The 22,308-nt window shown below is 43.4% G+C and overlaps 1 protein-coding gene and 1 long non-coding RNA gene across 2 annotated transcripts; both read right to left on the minus strand.

The window, feature by feature from the left end:
• Positions 1 to 1,344: 1,344 nt before the first annotated feature.
• LOC139705510 (uncharacterized) lies at positions 1,345 to 14,494 on the minus strand. The gene is made up of 9 exons (XM_071611739.1): positions 14,441 to 14,494; positions 13,116 to 13,197; positions 11,186 to 11,284; positions 10,603 to 10,628; positions 10,424 to 10,511; positions 8,245 to 8,318; positions 6,473 to 6,554; positions 3,780 to 4,640; positions 1,345 to 1,671 (listed from the first exon to the last, which is right to left on the minus strand). The coding sequence occupies exons 1-8, from the start codon at positions 14,492 to 14,494 to the stop codon at positions 4,501 to 4,503; spliced, it is 645 nt and encodes a 214-aa protein (XP_071467840.1). The 3' UTR covers positions 1,345 to 1,671; positions 3,780 to 4,500.
• A 28-nt stretch (positions 14,495 to 14,522) lies between these two features.
• LOC139705375 (uncharacterized) lies at positions 14,523 to 19,791 on the minus strand. The gene is made up of 3 exons (XR_011707245.1): positions 19,708 to 19,791; positions 17,015 to 17,875; positions 14,523 to 14,906 (listed from the first exon to the last, which is right to left on the minus strand). It is a non-coding gene; the product is annotated as an uncharacterized lncRNA (long non-coding RNA).
• Positions 19,792 to 22,308: the final 2,517 nt, after the last annotated feature.

The following is a 22,308-nucleotide window of genomic DNA, read 5'->3' on the forward strand; positions in this document are numbered from 1 at the left end:
GGCTGTGCACGTCAGTAAGGATTAACAAACTAGACAAGTCTAATCTTCCAAAATTGAACGATTGAAAAGAGATCTCCATATATCCTCCCCCATGAAGACCAACTTTCATCTTCACATGGCTACTGACTCTGAAAGGAGAACGCCACCACAGAAGAAACACATTCTCCCAAAACATACTATCTGATGCGCGAAACTGCGCAGACATACTACTCCTGTAACACCTAACCCGACTCAATGTTTTCTAGCATAAAGGAGAGAATGATATTTAAAATATACTGGAACACATTCTGACAAATTCGGATATCAGCCAGCATTACACACTGGCAACATTCTGATGACAGGACATTTGTGATAGAATCACATAGGTTTGTAAGACAATTGGAATTATGCTATGCTGAAGGGAAACAGAAGACTGTTACCTGGGCCTCCTTAGCTGAACAAAAATTTTTGCAATCTAAATCACCTTTGGGGAAATTTTTACTGAGAGGAAGACCCATCCATCTCATATGATGATAAAATTAGGGAGAGAAAGGTTTCTCCATTTTGCATTTACCTAACTTGGGCTTAATGATGTGGTTGTGTAGGCAGCACTTTTTAGTCAAAAAGAAAACAGTGACAGAAAAGGGTACCAAGGCATAAAATTGATTTTGAGTACACATTTTCAAGACGCCCTGGTACATGAAAATTGAATATGCCAGGAGACAGGCACAAAAAGAGTTCGGAAGAATGTAGCAGGGCAACTCAGAATATCATGGGAATGAAAATGGCTTTCCTGATTGCATAGTCCGAACATTCACTGTGGTTCTATGGGAAAGCACAGGTTTCTTTTCTTTTCTTTCTTTTCTTTTCTTTCATTCTTTCTTTATTTCCTTCTTTCTTTCTTTCTCTTTATTTCTTTCTTTATTTTTAAATATTCATTTTCTATCCTGCTCCTTTTGTCAATTTGTTTATTACTTCTGCAGTCCTTTGGGGGAGTTTCTTGGATCTTCGAGATACAAGATCCTATTCTTGTGCCAACAGTAATATTTTAACATCTTCCTTTCCTATTCTTGCCCCTTCCCCCATTTTCTCATGGCTCTCTTGCCTGAATGCTCAGGAAGCTGTGTTCCAGAATTGACCCAGTTCTCTAATGGGGTATAGACACTGAAGACAAGGCCTCTTGAAATCCATGGCCCTTGGTTAGAGGCTAGTGGTATAATCCTAACCTTTTGGGCCACAAGTAGGGACCACACTTGAACATGAGTCCATTCGGTGGCCATTGGTGTTTTTCATTAGTTCATCATAATAACCAGCTGTTACATCAGTCTAATATTTGATCAGAAGTCATTGATCATTTAAGGAGGTTATCCAAATGGAAGCAGAAAACACCAAGCAATTTTAGGCCTCAGACCTAAGGAGCAACTAGTTCAATAAGGTACCATGAATTCTGAAATGGTTTGCACGTTCTTAAACTTTCCAAGTGTTTTTAGACCTAAGGATTCAGTGATGATCTCGGCTTGATGAGAATAGTCAGAGAGGTCATTTCATGGGGCCTACTGTCCATTAGTAGAGCAAGGCAAATGTTGGGTAGCCAGGAAGGGAAATGGACATGTTTACATACCTTTGGCTTCCGCTTCTTGGAACCACCAAGGGTTGTGCCCGCTTCCTCTGCCTTCACATTGAAATGTGGTTCTGCTGACAAATATGCAGATTTACATAAATGAATTAGAACATCCTGAACAGTGATGCTGTGTCCTAATGGAAATACATAGGTCTAACAGTAATTCACTTCTCTTTTCCCACACATGCATTTACGTGCAGCATCACTTTCAGCTGAATGCTGATTTTAGTACTTACATTGCTACCGTGTGTGAGTGAGTGATCCTGCAATGGAACCCATGGACTTTGGCATGCTTGGCAAACATTCTGTCACCGGATTTCCTCCCTTGGGATCTTACGCTAGGTATTAGGAAAACCATTGGATGAACCTGACATAAATTTCCTAGGTACACAGATTGGTGTTTCTTGCATTGCTCTTTGGCTAGCAATTTACTTGTTTTTCCACTGGATGATTCCCTTAGTTCTGGATCATCATGATTTCTGGATTGCAGGGAACAACATTATGGGTCCCATCCTCAGTCAATGGTATCAGTCACCATTGCCAAGAGTCTTGATTTACTTGACCTGATAGTTGACTGAGCTCCTGGTAAGTGCTAGTGTGGATAAAAGACTTCAGATGTGGTGGTGTTCCTGCAGGTAGGGCCAGAGCAGTGTCTCAATGAGTGAGCATGGGGGGCAGCCATGGGTCGGAAATGGTGACAGCAAGGAAGGGATTTGCAAGGGAGAGAAAGAGACCATGATTCAATGGCATCTGCATGGCTCAAAACAAATACAGTTGGAGTCGTGTCAAGTGACTGAAAGGACAGGGGACAGTGATGCATACACTGAGAGAGGCCCAATTTACACTCTGAAAGGTTTCTAGTTTACTTGACAACACTGGGAGCATCACGTGCATAAAACATCATTGCATAAAGGCAGCATGGGTACACCGAGGTTCATGCCTCATATGTGCAGTGTAGCGAGAACCACATGACAAATCCCCTGGGTACATCGAATGCGAGGGGCCTGTGCCAAATTGGTGGCGAATGTGTAGAAGGCAACCGCCCAATAAAATATCGATGCACACCTGGACTGGGGGAAGGTATGCAGACACGTAGAGGACACGAAGTCGTCGGTGTGAGGGAACAAAGAGCTTTTTAAGTGAATTCAACTAAAAATCTGTGTCCCTAGAACGGGACATCATTTCACAAGTCTACAAAACTTATCCAATCAGAAGGGACATGAAATAGAGAACAGGATTCAGGTTTTTGTGTTCACCATCTGGTTTCTGTCCTGCTCAGCTGCCTACACTGAGGAAAGTGTTCTTCATGTTTGGCGTGCGATGTCCTGAGCCTTGGAATTGCCAAACTCCTCAATGAATCAGAAGAGCTGGCATTCAGGCTCAGTGGTAGAGAAACTGCTTCGCATGTCAAGGTCCTGGGTTCAATTCCCTCCCTTGAAAATGATTATTACAGGCATGAATAGGAATAGGATCCATGGCATCAATGTCGTGAAGGAGGAACTTTGGATGGGCAGCCTCAGAGACCATGCGAGGAAGTTATTGCCTATGTCCTAATAATACAATACTTTTTCTATAGGAAAGAGGAGAGGGGAAATGTATAGTGATGTAACATATTAAGTGAGTGCAGAATAAAGCACACAGAAGGAGGAGGTCACTGACTGAGTAAATCCGTGCATAGAGCACAATGTGGTTGTGAGCCATCAAAGAATATGCTGGGTGTCACGGTAGCACGCAATCTGATTGTTTTTACGTGGCTTCTTCATATGTCTCACTGGCTCACCATCTATTTTTGTGTCCAAGTCCAATATGGACCTCCGTCTCTCAGGAGCCTGACACTACCGCCTAGCTGTCCACTGCACATCTGGAAACTCTGCAGCACCTTAGCCTAAGCTTCCTCATTCATGATTATAAATCCCTAAATACAGTGGTGGATCTTGGGTTTTACACACAACTGAGTTAATGGTTGCCTTCAATGGTATTTTTCTTACATTGATAAAGGCAATTCTGTACCAACGTGAATGCCCAGGTTGACATTGGCCTTTTCTGTATCCAATCTCCCCTTCCAGTGGGGGATACAAAAGAATGAGGAATGGGAGCCTTTCAGAGGTTTTCACTTAATGCCAACATTTCAGGTGTTTCCATAGACGCCTTTGCAAAGAACTCCTAGTGCAAAATGTACCTGATGTAATAGTCTTGACATCCTTCTTCCTGGCACCCTTCATCTCTATGTCTGTAGTTTCACGAGAATGTCTCAATCCAGTGGGATGCTGGATGGGTTTGGGAAAATGATATCCAATAAATGCTGTGTATTTACTGCAATGTGTAGGTCATAGGAAGAGAAGCGCAAGGTGCAATTACCTTCAAGGAAGGAGCCGTCTGAGATACTGAAAAGGAAAAGGGACATAGAGTCAATTAGCCATGCATGTGACAAAACCAGCCATACCTTGGTCTCATATTAAGAAGGAGCTGGACACTCATGCTTCACTTTGGGATTAACTTTGGTAGCCTTTGGCCCTTTAGGGTTTGTGTGCATATTTCCTGGTTTTGGGTTCTCAAAACCACAAGGCTGCATGGTAGCACCTTAAACAGGGGCAGAAACGTAGGTTGAATCAACACAAGCAGTGAAGTTTCCAACCCTGAGACTCTTTTCAATAGCCATAAATCAAAGAGGAAAGCGAATGGATGCCAACAGAAAGAGGCACAGTGAGGAAGGATGTGATGGCAGATATCTTCGTTGATACATAAGGGAGTTCTTCAGTGCGCTGCACTCCCAACACCTGTGCTGTTCCTCCAGTTGTACTAGAAGTCAGTGAGCACCAATTGTGTAGAGTCCAGTGAAAGGGGTCATCCATTTCTGATCCAAGAACTTTCCCTCCACCGATTGGCTGAGATATACACTTTCAGCAGAAGGGCTCATTAAAAACATTCTTGATTTCCATACCCACGGGGGACACTGGTGTGCCCTCCTTTCTTGCATCCTCTGCTTTAGGCAACTTGGGCTTGCTTGATGCAATCACAGGAGAAGACAGAGGGCCCAGTTCTATGAAACAATGGATGGTAAGATTAAAGTCTCAAAGTATGGTAAAGCAAAGGGAAAGAGTCGACTGTGTTATCGCAGAAGTATTTCCTACCCATAACTTTCCATACTTAAAACTTCTGGGAAGGCCCATGAAAAATAAGTCTTTGGATACTCAAAAGTATGAGCTCTACAAAGTCTTCTGTTCCCACCGAGTCTGCTTTCCTATATCTTGGTCATCTTTCAAGGATTTCCATGAAATGACTCTCTCACAAAATGAGCTCTGAATAGGGTCAGGTGTCACTCAGCACTAGAGCACATTTGTAGCTTGCTAAGAGCTCTGGATTCCATCGCACTATGTCCCCCTCCCAGAATAGGGAAGGAGATGAGAGCTGTCTTTTTGAAAAAAGCCAGTGCTTCTACAAACATAGAGATCCCCTCGGAACCATTGACATCACTGCAAAATGCAGGCTCCAGGCCTGCAAGTGCGGCACAGGGAAATGACTTGCTCAAGTTTGACTCCATATACCATTCTCCTCTACTTTGAATAATCTACGGACAGAGTGTACCCCCAGTTTTCATTGGAAGACAGCTGAGATGCATTCCCTGCTTCCTCATCACCGTCTCCAAATGGACCTAGCTAACTTCATGCTTGCCTTCCTCCTTTCCCTTACCCTTGTGCTTTTCAGAAAGAACCTCGACTACGGTGGTCTCCATCTTGATTGTCCACTTGATTGCCTTTGTATGGATTTCTCCCACTCCCCCTTTTCTCAAATAACCTTACAAGGACCTTCCCCCTTGTCAAGAGCCATGCTCAGAGATGAAAGCAAAACCTTGGCCTTCCATTCGTCTCCTTTGGTCCTCAGCTATCTCCCCATGGCTCTTCACTGAGGCTACATTAAGGAGAAGCCCATTCCCTGACTCCTCAGAATGTGCTCGAGGGCCAGGAGCATTGGAATCACCTTAGAACCCATTACAGATGCAGAATTCAAGACCTGCCGAATTGCAATGCGTATCTTGAACCTGGTCCCCAACAGATGACCCACGGGAGTGGAGAGATGCAGTCTGTGGGAGTCCAACCCTAAATTCTTCAACTTCAACTGCCTATTAGGAATCGAGCCACAGTCTCCACTCTACCAGGTCCCCCAAACCAAAGATGTACAAGGAGTCAATTTTTCCAGTGGATCTTCGGTCAGGCTGGCACCTTGGTGATCAATCCATAACCAACCCTACACTTCCCAAGTCCACGAGGGTGCTCCAAAGAATACCAGCGTTTCTTAGGATGTTCAATTGTGTTTGTGGCTGTGGGAACATGTCAGTTTACCGGTGGTCCATCAAGGTAGCTCTGCATGACCTGGGACTGAGTTCCTAAACGCCTTTCTCACCAGGAGGAAGACAGGAAGATTGGAATAACTGGCACTACATCTAATGCCAAGTTTGGTCCCTGAAGCTCACAAGGCTTTCTGGCATCTCTAATATGCTTCTCTCCCTCTCTCTCTCTTTCTCTCTCTGTAGCCAGTCATCTGAGTATCCCCCCTTCACGGTGCACACCTGCTTGCTTCTTTTCTCTCCATTGACTCCCGGTACTCTGTTTTGCTCCTTCTTTAATCCACCTTCTACTGTCCCCTCCAGTGTTTCCCAACCTTAGTCTGCTCAGGTTTTGAATCATTGGTTCCAATCACCTCATGACACTCTGGATGTTACCTGTCCCTCAAAAGGCAGGAGATGTACCCATTGTTACCTTCCACTACTCAGTAGATTCCTGTCTTCCACTATTCAAATAGACTGCTGCTTAGGATTGAAATAAATATGCTGTCCACTGTAATTTTTTATATGAAAAATATAAAGGCTCTTACCTTCCAGAGTATGTGCTTCCATTTCAATCGTATCCTCAGAGGAACAATCCAAGCTCTCTCCTGAGCAAATCTCAGAGACTCTCTGGTAAAATTAATATGAAAATTGATAGCATTTAAAATTAATATCAATAACCGATTCTGAATCAGCATTTTAAAGCAGACATGTCACTTGGGCTGTGCACGTCAGTAAGGATTAACAAACTAGACAAGTCTAATCTTCCAAAATTGAACGATTGAAAAGAGATCTCCATATATCCTCCCCCATGAAGACCAACTTTCATCTTCACATGGCTACTGACTCTGAAAGGAGAACGCCACCACAGAAGAAACACATTCTCCCAAAACATACTATCTGATGCGCGAAACTGCGCAGACATACTACTCCTGTAACACCTAACCCGACTCAATGTTTTCTAGCATAAAGGAGAGAATGATATTTAAAATATACTGGAACACATTCTGACAAATTCGGATATCAGCCAGCATTACACACTGGCAACATTCTGATGACAGGACATTTGTGATAGAATCACATAGGTTTGTAAGACAATTGGAATTATGCTATGCTGAAGGGAAACAGAAGACTGTTACCTGGGCCTCCTTAGCTGAACAAAAATTTTTGCAATCTAAATCACCTTTGGGGAAATTTTTACTGAGAGGAAGACCCATCCATCTCATATGATGATAAAATTAGGGAGAGAAAGGTTTCTCCATTTTGCATTTACCTAACTTGGGCTTAATGATGTGGTTGTGTAGGCAGCACTTTTTAGTCAAAAAGAAAACAGTGACAGAAAAGGGTACCAAGGCATAAAATTGATTTTGAGTACACATTTTCAAGACGCCCTGGTACATGAAAATTGAATATGCCAGGAGACAGGCACAAAAAGAGTTCGGAAGAATGTAGCAGGGCAACTCAGAATATCATGGGAATGAAAATGGCTTTCCTGATTGCATAGTCCGAACATTCACTGTGGTTCTATGGGAAAGCACAGGTTTCTTTTCTTTTCTTTCTTTTCTTTTCTTTCATTCTTTCTTTATTTCCTTCTTTCTTTCTTTCTCTTTATTTCTTTCTTTATTTTTAAATATTCATTTTCTATCCTGCTCCTTTTGTCAATTTGTTTATTACTTCTGCAGTCCTTTGGGGGAGTTTCTTGGATCTTCGAGATACAAGATCCTATTCTTGTGCCAACAGTAATATTTTAACATCTTCCTTTCCTATTCTTGCCCCTTCCCCCATTTTCTCATGGCTCTCTTGCCTGAATGCTCAGGAAGCTGTGTTCCAGAATTGACCCAGTTCTCTAATGGGGTATAGACACTGAAGACAAGGCCTCTTGAAATCCATGGCCCTTGGTTAGAGGCTAGTGGTATAATCCTAACCTTTTGGGCCACAAGTAGGGACCACACTTGAACATGAGTCCATTCGGTGGCCATTGGTGTTTTTCATTAGTTCATCATAATAACCAGCTGTTACATCAGTCTAATATTTGATCAGAAGTCATTGATCATTTAAGGAGGTTATCCAAATGGAAGCAGAAAACACCAAGCAATTTTAGGCCTCAGACCTAAGGAGCAACTAGTTCAATAAGGTACCATGAATTCTGAAATGGTTTGCACGTTCTTAAACTTTCCAAGTGTTTTTAGACCTAAGGATTCAGTGATGATCTCGGCTTGATGAGAATAGTCAGAGAGGTCATTTCATGGGGCCTACTGTCCATTAGTAGAGCAAGGCAAATGTTGGGTAGCCAGGAAGGGAAATGGACATGTTTACATACCTTTGGCTTCCGCTTCTTGGAACCACCAAGGGTTGTGCCCGCTTCCTCTGCCTTCACATTGAAATGTGGTTCTGCTGACAAATATGCAGATTTACATAAATGAATTAGAACATCCTGAACAGTGATGCTGTGTCCTAATGGAAATACATAGGTCTAACAGTAATTCACTTCTCTTTTCCCACACATGCATTTACGTGCAGCATCACTTTCAGCTGAATGCTGATTTTAGTACTTACATTGCTACCGTGTGTGAGTGAGTGATCCTGCAATGGAACCCATGGACTTTGGCATGCTTGGCAAACATTCTGTCACCGGATTTCCTCCCTTGGGATCTTACGCTAGGTATTAGGAAAACCATTGGATGAACCTGACATAAATTTCCTAGGTACACAGATTGGTGTTTCTTGCATTGCTCTTTGGCTAGCAATTTACTTGTTTTTCCACTGGATGATTCCCTTAGTTCTGGATCATCATGATTTCTGGATTGCAGGGAACAACATTATGGGTCCCATCCTCAGTCAATGGTATCAGTCACCATTGCCAAGAGTCTTGATTTACTTGACCTGATAGTTGACTGAGCTCCTGGTAAGTGCTAGTGTGGATAAAAGACTTCAGATGTGGTGGTGTTCCTGCAGGTAGGGCCAGAGCAGTGTCTCAATGAGTGAGCATGGGGGGCAGCCATGGGTCGGAAATGGTGACAGCAAGGAAGGGATTTGCAAGGGAGAGAAAGAGACCATGATTCAATGGCATCTGCATGGCTCAAAACAAATACAGTTGGAGTCGTGTCAAGTGACTGAAAGGACAGGGGACAGTGATGCATACACTGAGAGAGGCCCAATTTACACTCTGAAAGGTTTCTAGTTTACTTGACAACACTGGGAGCATCACGTGCATAAAACATCATTGCATAAAGGCAGCATGGGTACACCGAGGTTCATGCCTCATATGTGCAGTGTAGCGAGAACCACATGACAAATCCCCTGGGTACATCGAATGCGAGGGGCCTGTGCCAAATTGGTGGCGAATGTGTAGAAGGCAACCGCCCAATAAAATATCGATGCACACCTGGACTGGGGGAAGGTATGCAGACACGTAGAGGACACGAAGTCGTCGGTGTGAGGGAACAAAGAGCTTTTTAAGTGAATTCAACTAAAAATCTGTGTCCCTAGAACGGGACATCATTTCACAAGTCTACAAAACTTATCCAATCAGAAGGGACATGAAATAGAGAACAGGATTCAGGTTTTTGTGTTCACCATCTGGTTTCTGTCCTGCTCAGCTGCCTACACTGAGGAAAGTGTTCTTCATGTTTGGCGTGCGATGTCCTGAGCCTTGGAATTGCCAAACTCCTCAATGAATCAGAAGAGCTGGCATTCAGGCTCAGTGGTAGAGAAACTGCTTCGCATGTCAAGGTCCTGGGTTCAATTCCCTCCCTTGAAAATGATTATTACAGGCATGAATAGGAATAGGATCCATGGCATCAATGTCGTGAAGGAGGAACTTTGGATGGGCAGCCTCAGAGACCATGCGAGGAAGTTATTGCCTATGTCCTAATAATACAATACTTTTTCTATAGGAAAGAGGAGAGGGGAAATGTATAGTGATGTAACATATTAAGTGAGTGCAGAATAAAGCACACAGAAGGAGGAGGTCACTGACTGAGTAAATCCGTGCATAGAGCACAATGTGGTTGTGAGCCATCAAAGAATATGCTGGGTGTCACGGTAGCACGCAATCTGATTGTTTTTACGTGGCTTCTTCATATGTCTCACTGGCTCACCATCTATTTTTGTGTCCAAGTCCAATATGGACCTCCATCTCTCAGGAGCCTGACACTACCGCCTAGCTGTCCACTGCACATCTGGAAACTCTGCAGCACCTTAGCCTAAGCTTCCTCATTCATGATTATAAATCCCTAAATACAGTGGTGGATCTTGGGTTTTACACACAACTGAGTTAATGGTTGCCTTCAATGGTATTTTTCTTACATTGATAAAGGCAATTCTGTACCAACGTGAATGCCCAGGTTGACATTGGCCTTTTCTGTATCCAATCTCCCCTTCCAATGGGGGATACAAAAGAATGAGGAATGGGAGCCTTTCAGAGGTTTTCACTTAATGCCAACATTTCAGGTGTTTCCATAGACGCCTTTGCAAAGAACTCCTAGTGCAAAATGTACCTGATGTAATAGTCTTGACATCCTTCTTCCTGGCACCCTTCATCTCTATGTCTGTAGTTTCACGAGAATGTCTCAATCCAGTGGGATGCTGGATGGGTTTGGGAAAATGATATCCAATAAATGCTGTGTATTTACTGCAATATGTAGGTCATAGGAAGAGAAGCGCAAGGTGCAATTACCTTCAAGGAAGGAGCCGTCTGAGATACTGAAAAGGAAAAGGGACATAGAGTCAATTAGCCATGCATGTGACAAAACCAGCCATACCTTGGTCTCATATTAAGAAGGAGCTGGACACTCATGCTTCACTTTGGGATTAACTTTGGTAGCCTTTGGCCCTTTAGGGTTTGTGTGCATATTTCCTGGTTTTGGGTTCTCAAAACCACAAGGCTGCATGGTAGCACCTTAAACAGGGGCAGAAACGTAGGTTGAATCAACACAAGCAGTGAAGTTTCCAACCCTGAGACTCTTTTCAATAACCATAAATCAAAGAGGAAAGCGAATGGATGCCAACAGAAAGAGGCACAGTGAGGAAGGATGTGATGGCAGATATCTTCGTTGATACTTAAGGGAGTTCTTCAGTGCGCTGCACTCCCAACACCTGTGCTGTTCCTCCAGTTGTACTAGAAGTCAGTGAGCACCAATTGTGTAGAGTCCAGTGAAAGGGGTCATCCATTTCTGATCCAAGAACTTTCCCTCCACCGATTGGCTGAGATATACACTTTCAGCAGAAGGGCTCATTGAAAACATTCTTGATTTCCATACCCACGGGGGACACTGGTGTGCCCTCCTTTCTTGCATCCTCTGCTTTAGGCAACTTGGGCTTGCTTGATGCAATCACAGGAGAAGACAGAGGGCCCAGTTCTATGAAACAATGGATGGTAAGATTAAAGTCTCAAACTATGGTAAAGCAAAGGGAAAGAGTCGACTGTGTTATCGCAGAAGTATTTTCTACCCATAACTTTCCATACTTAAAACTTCTGGGAAGGCCCATGAAAAATAAGTCTTTGGATACTCAAAAGTATGAGCTCTACAAAGTCTTCTGTTCCCACCGAGTCTGCTTTCCTATATCTTGGTCATCTTTCAAGGATTTCCATGAAATGACTCTCTCACAAAATGAGCTCTGAATAGGGTCAGGTGTCACTCAGCACTAGAGCACATTTGTAGCTTGCTAAGAGCTCTGGATTCCATCGCACTATGTCCCCCTCCCAGAATAGGGAAGGAGATGAGAGCTGTCTTTTTGAAAAAAGCCAGTGCTTCTACAAACATAGAGATCCCCTCGGAACCATTGACATCACTGCAAAATGCAGGCTCCAGGCCTGCAAGTGCGGCACAGGGAAATGACTTGCTCAAGTTTGACTCCATATACCATTCTCCTCTACTTTGAATAATCTACGGACAGAGTGTACCCCCAGTTTTCATTGGAAGACAGCTGAGATGCATTCCATGCTTCCTCATCACAGTCTCCAAATGTACCTAGCTAACTTCTTGTTTGCCTTCCTCCTTTCCCTTACCCTTCTGCTTTTCAGAAAGAACCTCGACTACGGTGGTCTCCATCTTGATTGTCCACTTGATTGCCTTTGTATGGATTTCTCCCACTCACCCTTTTCTCAAATAACCTTACAAGGACCTTCCCCCTTGTCAAGAGCCATGCTCAGAGATGAAAGCAAAACCTTGGCCTTCCATTCGTCTCCTTTGGTCCTCAGCTATCTCCCCATGGCTCTTCACTGAGGCTACATTAAGGAGAAGCCCATTCCCTGACTCCTCAGAATGTGCTCTGAGGGCCAGGAGCATTGGAATCACCTTAGAACCCATTACAGATGCAGAATTCAAGACCTGCCGAATTGCAATGCGTATCTTGAACCTGGTCCCCAACAGATGACCCACGGGAGTGGAGAGATGCAGTCTGTGGGAGTCCAACCCTAAATTCTTCAACTTCAACTGCCTATTAGGAATCGAGCCACAGTCTCCTCTCTACCAGGTCCCCCAAACCAAAGATGTATAAGGAGTCAATTTTTCCAGTGGATCTTCGGTCAGGCTGGCACCTTGGTGATCAATCCATAACCAACCCTACACTTCCCAAGTCCACGAGGGTGCTCCAAAGAATACCAGTGTTTCTTAGGATGTTCAATTCTGTTTGTGGCTGTGGGAACATGTCAGTTTACAGGTGGTCCATCAAGGTAGCTCTGCATGACCTGGGACTGAGTTCCTGAACGCCTTTCTCACCAGGAGGAAGATAGGAAGATTGGAAGAACGGGCACTACATCTCATGCCAAGTTTGTTCCTGAAGCTCACAAGGCTTTCTGGCATCTCTAATATGCTTCTCTCCCTCTCTCTCTCTTTTTCTCTCTTAGCCAGTCATCTGAGTTTCCCGCCTTCACGGTGCACATCTGCTTGATTCTTTTCTCTCCATTGACTCCCTGTACTCTGTTTTGCTCCTTCTTCAATCCACCTTCTACTGTCCCCTCCAGTGTTTCCCAACCTTAGTCTGCTCAGGTTTTGGATCATTGGTTCCAATCACCTCATGACACTCTGGATGTTACCTGTCCCTCAAAAGGCAGGAGATGTACCCATTGTTACTTTCCACTACTCAGTAGATTCCTGTCTTCCACTATTCAAATAGACTGCTGCTTAGGATTGAACTAAATAGGCTGTCCACTGTAATTTTTTATATGAAAAATATAAAGGCTCTTACCTTCCAGAGTATGTGCTTCCTTTTCAATCGTATCTTCAGAGGAACCATCCACGCTCTCTCCTGAGCAAATCTCAGAGACTCTCTGGTAAAATTAATATGAAAATTGATAGCATTTAAAATTAATATCAATAACCGATTCTGAATCAGCATTTTAAAGCAGACATGTCACTTGGGCTGTGCACGTCAGTAAGGATTAACAAACTAGACAAGTCTAATCTTCCAAAATTGAATGATTGAAAAGAGATCTCCATATATCCTCCCCCATGAAGACCAACTTTCATCTTCACATGGCTACTGACTCTGAAAGGAGAACGCCACCACAGAAGAAACACATTCTCCCAAAACATACTATCTGATGCGCGAAACTGCGCAGACATACTACTCCTGTAACACCTAACCCGACTCAACGTTTTCTAGCATAAAGGAGAGAATGATATTTAAAATATACTGGAACACATTCTGACAAATTCGGATATCAGCCAGCATTACACACTGGCAACATTCTGATGACAGGACATTTGTGATAGAATCACGTAGGTTTGTAAGACAATTGGAATTATGCTATGCTGAAGGGAAACAGAACAGCGTTACCTGGGCCTCCTTAGCTGAACAAAAACTTTTGCAATCTAAGTAACGTTTGGGGAAATTTTTACTGAGAGGAAGACCCATTCATCTCATATGATGATAAAATTAGGGAGAGAAAGGTTTCTCCATTTTGCATTTACCTAACTTGGGCTTAATGATGTGGTTGTGTAGGCAGCACTTTTTAGTCAAAAAGAAAACAGTGACAGAAAAGGGTACCAAGGCATAAAATTGATTTTGAGTACACATTTTCAAGACCCCCTGGTACATGAAAATTGAATATGCCAGGAGACAGGCACAAAAAGATTTCGGAAGAATGTAGCAGGGCAACTCAGAATATCATGGGAATGAAAATGGCTTTCCTGATTGCATACTCCGAACATTCACTGTGGTTCTATGGGAAAGCACAGGTTTCTTTCTGTTCTTTTCTTTCTTGATTTCTTTTTAAATATTCATTTTCTATCCTGCTCCTTTTGTCAATTTGTTTATTACTTCTGCAGTCCTTTGGGGGAGTTTCTTGGATCTTCGAGATACAAGATCCTATTCTTGTGCCAACAGTAATATTTTAACATCTTCCTTTCCTATTCTTGCCCCTTCCCTCATTTTCTCATGGCTCTCTTGCCTGAATGCTCAGGAAGCTGTGTTCCAGAATTGACCCAGTTCTCTAATGGGGAATAGACACTGAAGACAAGGCCTATTGAAATCCATGGCCCTTGATTAGAGGCTAGTGGTATAATCCTAACCTTTTGGGCCACAAGTAGGGACCACCCTTGAACATGAGTCCATTCGGTGGCCATTGGTGTTTTTCATTAGTTCATCATAATAACCAGCTGTTACATCAGTCTAATATTTGATCAGAAGTCATTGATCATTTAAGGAGGTTATCCAAATGGAAGCAGAAAACACCAAGCAATTTTAGGCCTCAGACCTAAGGAGCAACTAGTTCAATAAGGTACCATGAATTCTGAAATGGTTTGCACGTTCTTAAACTTTCCAAGTGTTTTTAGACCTAAGGATTCAGTGATGATCTCGGCTTGATGAGAATAGTCAGAGAGGTCATTTCATGGGGCCTACTGTCCATTAGTAGAGCAAGGCAAATGTTGGGTAGCCAGGAAGGGAAATGGACATGTTTACATACCTTTGGCTTCCGCTTCTTGGAACCACCAAGGGTTGTGCCCGCTTCCTCTGCCTTCACATTGAAATGTGGTTCTGCTGACAAATATGCAGATTTCCATAAATGAATTAGAACATCCTGAACAGTGATGCTGTGTCCTAATGGAAATACATAGGTCTAACAGTAATTCACTTCTCTTTTCCCACACATGCATTTACGTGCAGCTTCACTTTCAGCTGAATGCTGATTTTAGTACTTACATTGCTACCGTGTGTGAGTGAGTGATCCTGGAATGGAACCCATGGACTTTGGCATGCTTGGCAAACATTCTGCCACCGGATTTCCTCCCTTGGGATCTTACGCTAGGTATTAGGAAAACCATTGGATGAGCCTGACATAAATTTCCTAGGTACACAGATTGGTGTTTCTTGCATTGCTCTTTGGCTAGCAATTTACTTGTTTTTCCACTGGATGATTCCCTTAGTTCTGGATCATCATGATTTCTGGATTGCAGGGAACAACATTATGGGTCCCATCCTCAGTCAATGGTATCAGTCACCATTGCCAAGAGTCTTGATTTACTTGACCTGATAGTTGACTGAGCTCCTGGTAAGTGCTAGTGTGGATAAAAGACTTCAGATGTGGTGGTGTTCCTGCAGGTAGGGCCAGAGCAGTGTCTCAATGAGTGAGCATGGGGGGCAGCCATGGGTCGGAAATGGTGACAGCAAGGAAGGGATTTGCAAGGGAGAGAAAGAGACCATGATTCAATGGCATCTGCATGGCTCAAAACAAATACAGTTGGAGTCGTGTCAAGTGACTGAAAGGACAGGGGACAGGGATGCATACACTGAGAGAGGCCCAATTTACACTCTGAAAGGTTTCTAGTTTACTTGACAACACTGGGAGCATCACGTGCATAAAACATCATTGCATAAAGGCAGCATGGGTACACCGAGGTTCATGCCTCATATGTGCAGTGTAGCGAGAACCACATGACAAATCCCCTGGGTACATCGAATGCGAGGGGCCTGTGCCAAATTGGTGGCGAATGTGTAGAAGGCAACCGCCCAATAAAATATCGATGCACACCTGGACTGGGGGAAGGTATGCAGACACGTAGAGGACACGAAGTCGTCGGTGTGAGGGAACAAAGAGCTTTTTAAGTGAATTCAACTAAAAATCTGTGTCCCTAGAACGGGACATCATTTCACAAGTCTACAAAACTTATCCAATCAGAAGGGACATGAAATAGAGAACAGGATTCAGGTTTTTGTGTTCACCATCTGGTTTCTGTCCTGCTCAGCTGCCTACACTGAGGAAAGTGTTCTTCATGTTTGGCGTGCGATGTCCTGAGCCTTGGAATTGCCAAACTCCTCAATGAATCAGAAGAGCTGGCATTCAGGCTCAGTGGTAGAGAAACTGCTTCGCATGTCAAGGTCCTGGGATCAATTCCCTCCCTTGAAAATGATTATTACAGGCATGAATAGGAATAGGATCCATGGCATCAATGTCGTGAAGGAGGAACTTTGGATGGGCAGCCTCAGAGACCATGCGAGGAAGTTATTGCCTATGTCCTAATAATACAATACTTTTTCTATAGGAAAGAGGAGAGGGGAAATGTATAGTGATGTAACATATTAAGTGAGTGCAGAATAAAGCACACAGAAGGAGGAGGTCACTGACTGAGTAAATCCGTGCATAGAGCACAATGTGGTTGTGAGCCATCAAAGAATATGCTGGGTGTCACGGTAGCACGCAATCTGATTGTTTTTACGTGGCTTCTTCATATGTCTCACTGGCTCACCATCTATTTTTGTGTCCAAGTCCAATATGGACCTCCGTCTCTCAGGAGCCTGACACTACCGCCTAGCTGTCCACTGCACATCTGGAAACTCTGCAGCACCTTAGCCTAAGCTTCCTCATTCATGATTATAAATCCCTAAATACAGTGGTGGATCTTGGGTTTTACACACAACTGAGTTAATGGTTGCCTTCAATGGTATTTTTCTTACATTGATAAAGGCAATTCTGTACCAACGTGAATGCCCAGGTGGACATTGGCCTTTTCTGTATCCAATCTCCCCTTCCAATGGGGGATACAAAAGAATGAGGAATGGGAGCCTTTCAGAGGTTTTCACTTAATGCCAACATTTCAGGTGTTTCCATAGACGCCTTTGCAAAGAACTCCTAGTGCAAAATGTACCTGATGTAATAGTCTTGACATCCTTCTTCCTGGCACCCTTCATCTCTATGTCTGTAGTTTCACGAGAATGTCTCAATCCAGTGGGATGCTGGATGGGTTTGGGAAAATGATATCCAATAAATGCTGTGTATTTACTGCAATGTGTAGGTCATAGGAAGAGAAGCGCAAGGTGCAATTACCTTCAAGGAAGGAGCCGTCTGAGATACTGAAAAGGAAAAGGGACATAGAGTCAATTAGCCATGCATGTGACAAAACCAGCCATACCTTGGTCTCATATTAAGAAGGAGCTGGACACTCATGCTTCACTTTGGGATTAACTTTGGTAGCCTTTGGCCCTTTAGGGTTTGTGTGCATATTTCCTGGTTTTGGGTTCTCAAAACCACAAGGCTGCATGGTAGCACCTTAAACAGGGGCAGAAACGTAGGTTGAATCAACACAAGCAGTGAAGTTTCCAACCCTGAGACTCTTTTCAATAGCCATAAATCAAAGAGGAAAGCGAATGGATGCCAACAGAAAGAGGCACAGTGAGGAAGGATGTGATGGCAGATATCTTCGTTGATACATAAGGGAGTTCTTCAGTGCGCTGCACTCCCAACACCTGTGCTGTTCCTCCAGTTGTACTAGAAGTCAGTGAGCACCAATTGTGTAGAGTCCAGTGAAAGGGGTCATCCATTTCTGATCCAAGAACTTTCCCTCCACCGATTGGCTGAGATATACACTTTCAGCAGAAGGGCTCATTAAAAACATTCTTGATTTCCATACCCACGGGGGACACTGGTGTGCCCTCCTTTCTTGCATCCTCTGCTTTAGGCAACTTGGGCTTGCTTGATGCAATCACAGGAGAAGACAGAGGGCCCAGTTCTATGAAACAATGGATGGTAAGATTAAAGTCTCAAAGTATGGTAAAGCAAAGGGAAAGAGTCGACTGTGTTATCGCAGAAGTATTTCCTACCCATAACTTTCCATACTTAAAACTTCTGGGAAGGCCCATGAAAAATAAGTCTTTGGATACTCAAAAGTATGAGCTCTACAAAGTCTTCTGTTCCCACCGAGTCTGCTTTCCTATATCTTGGTCATCTTTCAAGGATTTCCATGAAATGACTCTCTCACAAAATGAGCTCTGAATAGGGTCAGGTGTCACTCAGCACTAGAGCACATTTGTAGCTTGCTAAGAGCTCTGGATTCCATCGCACTATGTCCCCCTCCCAGAATAGGGAAGGAGATGAGAGCTGTCTTTTTGAAAAAAGCCAGTGCTTCTACAAACATAGAGATCCCCTCGGAACCATTGACATCACTGCAAAATGCAGGCTCCAGGCCTGCAAGTGCGGCACAGGGAAATGACTTGCTCAAGTTTGACTCCATATACCATTCTCCTCTACTTTGAATAATCTACGGACAGAGTGTACCCCCAGTTTTCATTGGAAGACAGCTGAGATGCATTCCCTGCTTCCTCATCACCGTCTCCAAATGGACCTAGCTAACTTCATGCTTGCCTTCCTCCTTTCCCTTACCCTTGTGCTTTTCAGAAAGAACCACGACTACGGTGGTCTCCATCTTGATTGTCCACTTGATTGCCTTTGTATGGATTTCTCCCACTCCCCCTTTTCTCAAATAACCTTACAAGGACCTTCCCCCTTGTCAAGAGCCATGCTCAGAGATGAAAGCAAAACCTTGGCCTTCCATTCGTCTCCTTTGGTCCTCAGCTATCTCCCCATGGCTCTTCACTGAGGCTACATTAAGGAGAAGCCCATTCCCTGACTCCTCAGAATGTGCTCGAGGGCCAGGAGCATTGGAATCACCTTAGAACCCATTACAGATGCAGAATTCAAGACCTGCCGAATTGCAATGCGTATCTTGAACCTGGTCCCCAACAGATGACCCACGGGAGTGGAGAGATGCAGTCTGTGGGAGTCCAACCCTAAATTCTTCAACTTCAACTGCCTATTAGGAATCGAGCCACAGTCTCCACTCTACCAGGTCCCCCAAACCAAAGATGTACAAGGAGTCAATTTTTCCAGTGGATCTTCGGTCAGGCTGGCACCTTGGTGATCAATCCATAACCAACCCTACACTTCCCAAGTCCACGAGGGTGCTCCAAAGAATACCAGCGTTTCTTAGGATGTTCAATTGTGTTTGTGGCTGTGGGAACATGTCAGTTTACCGGTGGTCCATCAAGGTAGCTCTGCATGACCTGGGACTGAGTTCCTAAACGCCTTTCTCACCAGGAGGAAGACAGGAAGATTGGAATAACTGGCACTACATCTAATGCCAAGTTTGGTCCCTGAAGCTCACAAGGCTTTCTGGCATCTCTAATATGCTTCTCTCCCTCTCTCTCTCTTTCTCTCTCTGTAGCCAGTCATCTGAGTATCCCCCCTTCACGGTGCACACCTGCTTGCTTCTTTTCTCTCCATTGACTCCCGGTACTCTGTTTTGCTCCTTCTTTAATCCACCTTCTACTGTCCCCTCCAGTGTTTCCCAACCTTAGTCTGCTCAGGTTTTGAATCATTGGTTCCAATCACCTCATGACACTCTGGATGTTACCTGTCCCTCAAAAGGCAGGAGATGTACCCATTGTTACCTTCCACTACTCAGTAGATTCCTGTCTTCCACTATTCAAATAGACTGCTGCTTAGGATTGAAATAAATATGCTGTCCACTGTAATTTTTTATATGAAAAATATAAAGGCTCTTACCTTCCAGAGTATGTGCTTCCATTTCAATCGTATCCTCAGAGGAACAATCCAAGCTCTCTCCTGAGCAAATCTCAGAGACTCTCTGGTAAAATTAATATGAAAATTGATAGCATTTAAAATTAATATCAATAACCGATTCTGAATCAGCATTTTAAAGCAGACATGTCACTTGGGCTGTGCACATCAGTAAGGATTAACAAACTAGACAAGTCTAATCTTCCAAAATTGAACGATTGAAAAGAGATCTCCATATATCCTCCCCCATGAAGACCAACTTTCATCTTCACATGGCTACTGACTCTGAAAGGAGAACGCCACCACAGAAGAAACACATTCTCCCAAAACATACTATCTGATGCGCGAAACTGCGCAGACATACTACTCCTGTAACACCTAACCCGACTCAATGTTTTCTAGCATAAAGGAGAGAATGATATTTAAAATATACTGGAACACATTCTGACAAATTCGGATATCAGCCAGCATTACACACTGGCAACATTCTGATGACAGGACATTTGTGATAGAATCACATAGGTTTGTAAGACAATTGGAATTATGCTATGCTGAAGGGAAACAGAAGACTGTTACCTGGGCCTCCTTAGCTGAACAAAAATTTTTGCAATCTAAATCACCTTTGGGGAAATTTTTACTGAGAGGAAGACCCATTCATCTCATATGATGATAAAATTAGGGAGAGAAAGGTTTCTCCATTTTGCATTTACCTAACTTGGGCTTAATGATGTGGTTGTGTAGGCAGCACTTTTTAGTCAAAAAGAAAACAGTGACAGAAAAGGGTACCAAGGCATAAAATTGATTTTGAGTACACATTTTCAAGACGCCCTGGTACATGAAAATTGAATATGCCAGGAGACAGGCACAAAAAGAGTTCGGAAGAATGTAGCAGGGCAACTCAGAATATCATGGGAATGAAAATGGCTTTCCTGATTGCATAGTCCGAACATTCACTGTGGTTCTATGGGAAAGCACAGGTTTCTTTTCTTTTCTTTCTTTTCTTTTCTTTCATTCTTTCTTTATTTCCTTCTTTCTTTCTTTCTCTTTCTTTCTTTCTTTATTTTTAAATATTCATTTTCTATCCTGCTCCTTTTGTCAATTTGTTTATTACTTCTGCAGTCCTTTGGGGGAGTTTCTTGGATCTTCGAGATACAAGATCCTATTCTTGTGCCAACAGTAATATTTTAACATCTTCCTTTCCTATTCTTGCCCCTTCCCCCATTTTCTCATGGCTCTCTTGCCTGAATACTCAGGAAGCTGTGTTCCAGAATTGACCCAGTTCTCTAATGGGGAATAGACACTGAAGACAAGGCCTCTTGAAATCCATGGCCCTTGGTTAGAGGCTAGTGGTATAATCCTAACCTTTTGGGCCACAAGTAGGGACCACACTTGAACATGAGTCCATTCGGTGGCCATTGGTGTTTTTCATTAGTTCATCATAATAACCAGCTGTTACATCAGTCTAATATTTGATCAGAAGTCATTGATCATTTAAGGAGGTTATCCAAATGGAAGCAGAAAACACCAAGCAATTTTAGGCCTCAGACCTAAGGAGCAACTAGTTCAATAAGGTACCATGAATTCTGAAATGGTTTGCACGTTCTTAAACTTTCCAAGTGTTTTTAGACCTAAGGATTCAGTGATGATCTCGGCTTGATGAGAATAGTCAGAGAGGTCATTTCATGGGGCCTACTGTCCATTAGTAGAGCAAGGCAAATGTTGGGTAGCCAGGAAGGGAAATGGACATGTTTACATACCTTTGGCTTCTGCTTCTTGGAACCACCAAGGGTTGTGCCCGCTTCCTCTGCCTTCACATTGAAATGTGGTTCTGCTGACAAATATGCAGATTTACATAAATGAATTAGAACATCCTGAACAGTGATGCTGTGTCCTAATGGAAATACATAGGTCTAACAGTAATTCACTTCTCTTTTCCCACACATGCATTTACGTGCAGCTTCACTTTCAGCTGAATGCTGATTTTAGTACTTACATTGCTACCGTGTGTGAGTGAGTGATCCTGGAATGGAACCCATGGACTTTGGCATGCTTGGCAAACATTCTGCCACCGGATTTCCTCCCTTGGGATCTTACGCTAGGTATTAGGAAAACCATTGGATGAACCTGACATAAATTTCCTAGGTACACAGATTGGTGTTTCTTGCATTGCTCTTTGGCTAGCAATTTACTTGTTTTTCCACTGGATGATTCCCTTAGTTCTGGATCATCATGATTTCTGGATTGCAGGGAACAACATTATGGGTCCCATCCTCAGTCAATGGTATCAGTCACCATTGCCAAGAGTCTTGATTTACTTGACCTGATAGTTGACTGAGCTCCTGGTAAGTGCTAGTGTGGATAAAAGACTTCAGATGTGGTGGTGTTCCTGCAGGTAGGGCCAGAGCAGTGTCTCAATGAGTGAGCATGGGGGGCAGCCATGGGTCGGAAATGGTGACAGCAAGGAAGGGATTTGCAAGGGAGAGAAAGAGACCATGATTCAATGGCATCTGCATGGCTCAAAACAAATACAGTTGGAGTCGTGTCAAGTGACTGAAAGGACAGGGGACAGGGATGCATACACTGAGA

Source organism: Marmota flaviventris, chromosome 4, assembly GCF_047511675.1.
Source record: "Marmota flaviventris isolate mMarFla1 chromosome 4, mMarFla1.hap1, whole genome shotgun sequence".
NCBI classification, from domain to species: Eukaryota; Metazoa; Chordata; class Mammalia; order Rodentia; family Sciuridae; genus Marmota; species Marmota flaviventris.

Coding starts and splice junctions, on each gene's coding strand:
- LOC139705510 (XM_071611739.1), bottom strand. CDS start 14,494: ATGGCCACCGAATGGACTCATGTTCAAGGGTGGTCCCTACTTGTGGCC. Junction 13,198..14,440: donor CCCTACTTGTGGCCCAAAAG/GTTAGGATTATA, acceptor TAATTTTACCAG/AGAGTCTCTGAGATTTGCTC. Junction 4,641..6,472: donor GGAAGCACATACTCTGGAAG/GTAAGAGCCTTT, acceptor ATTGTTTCATAG/AACTGGGCCCTCTGTCTTCT.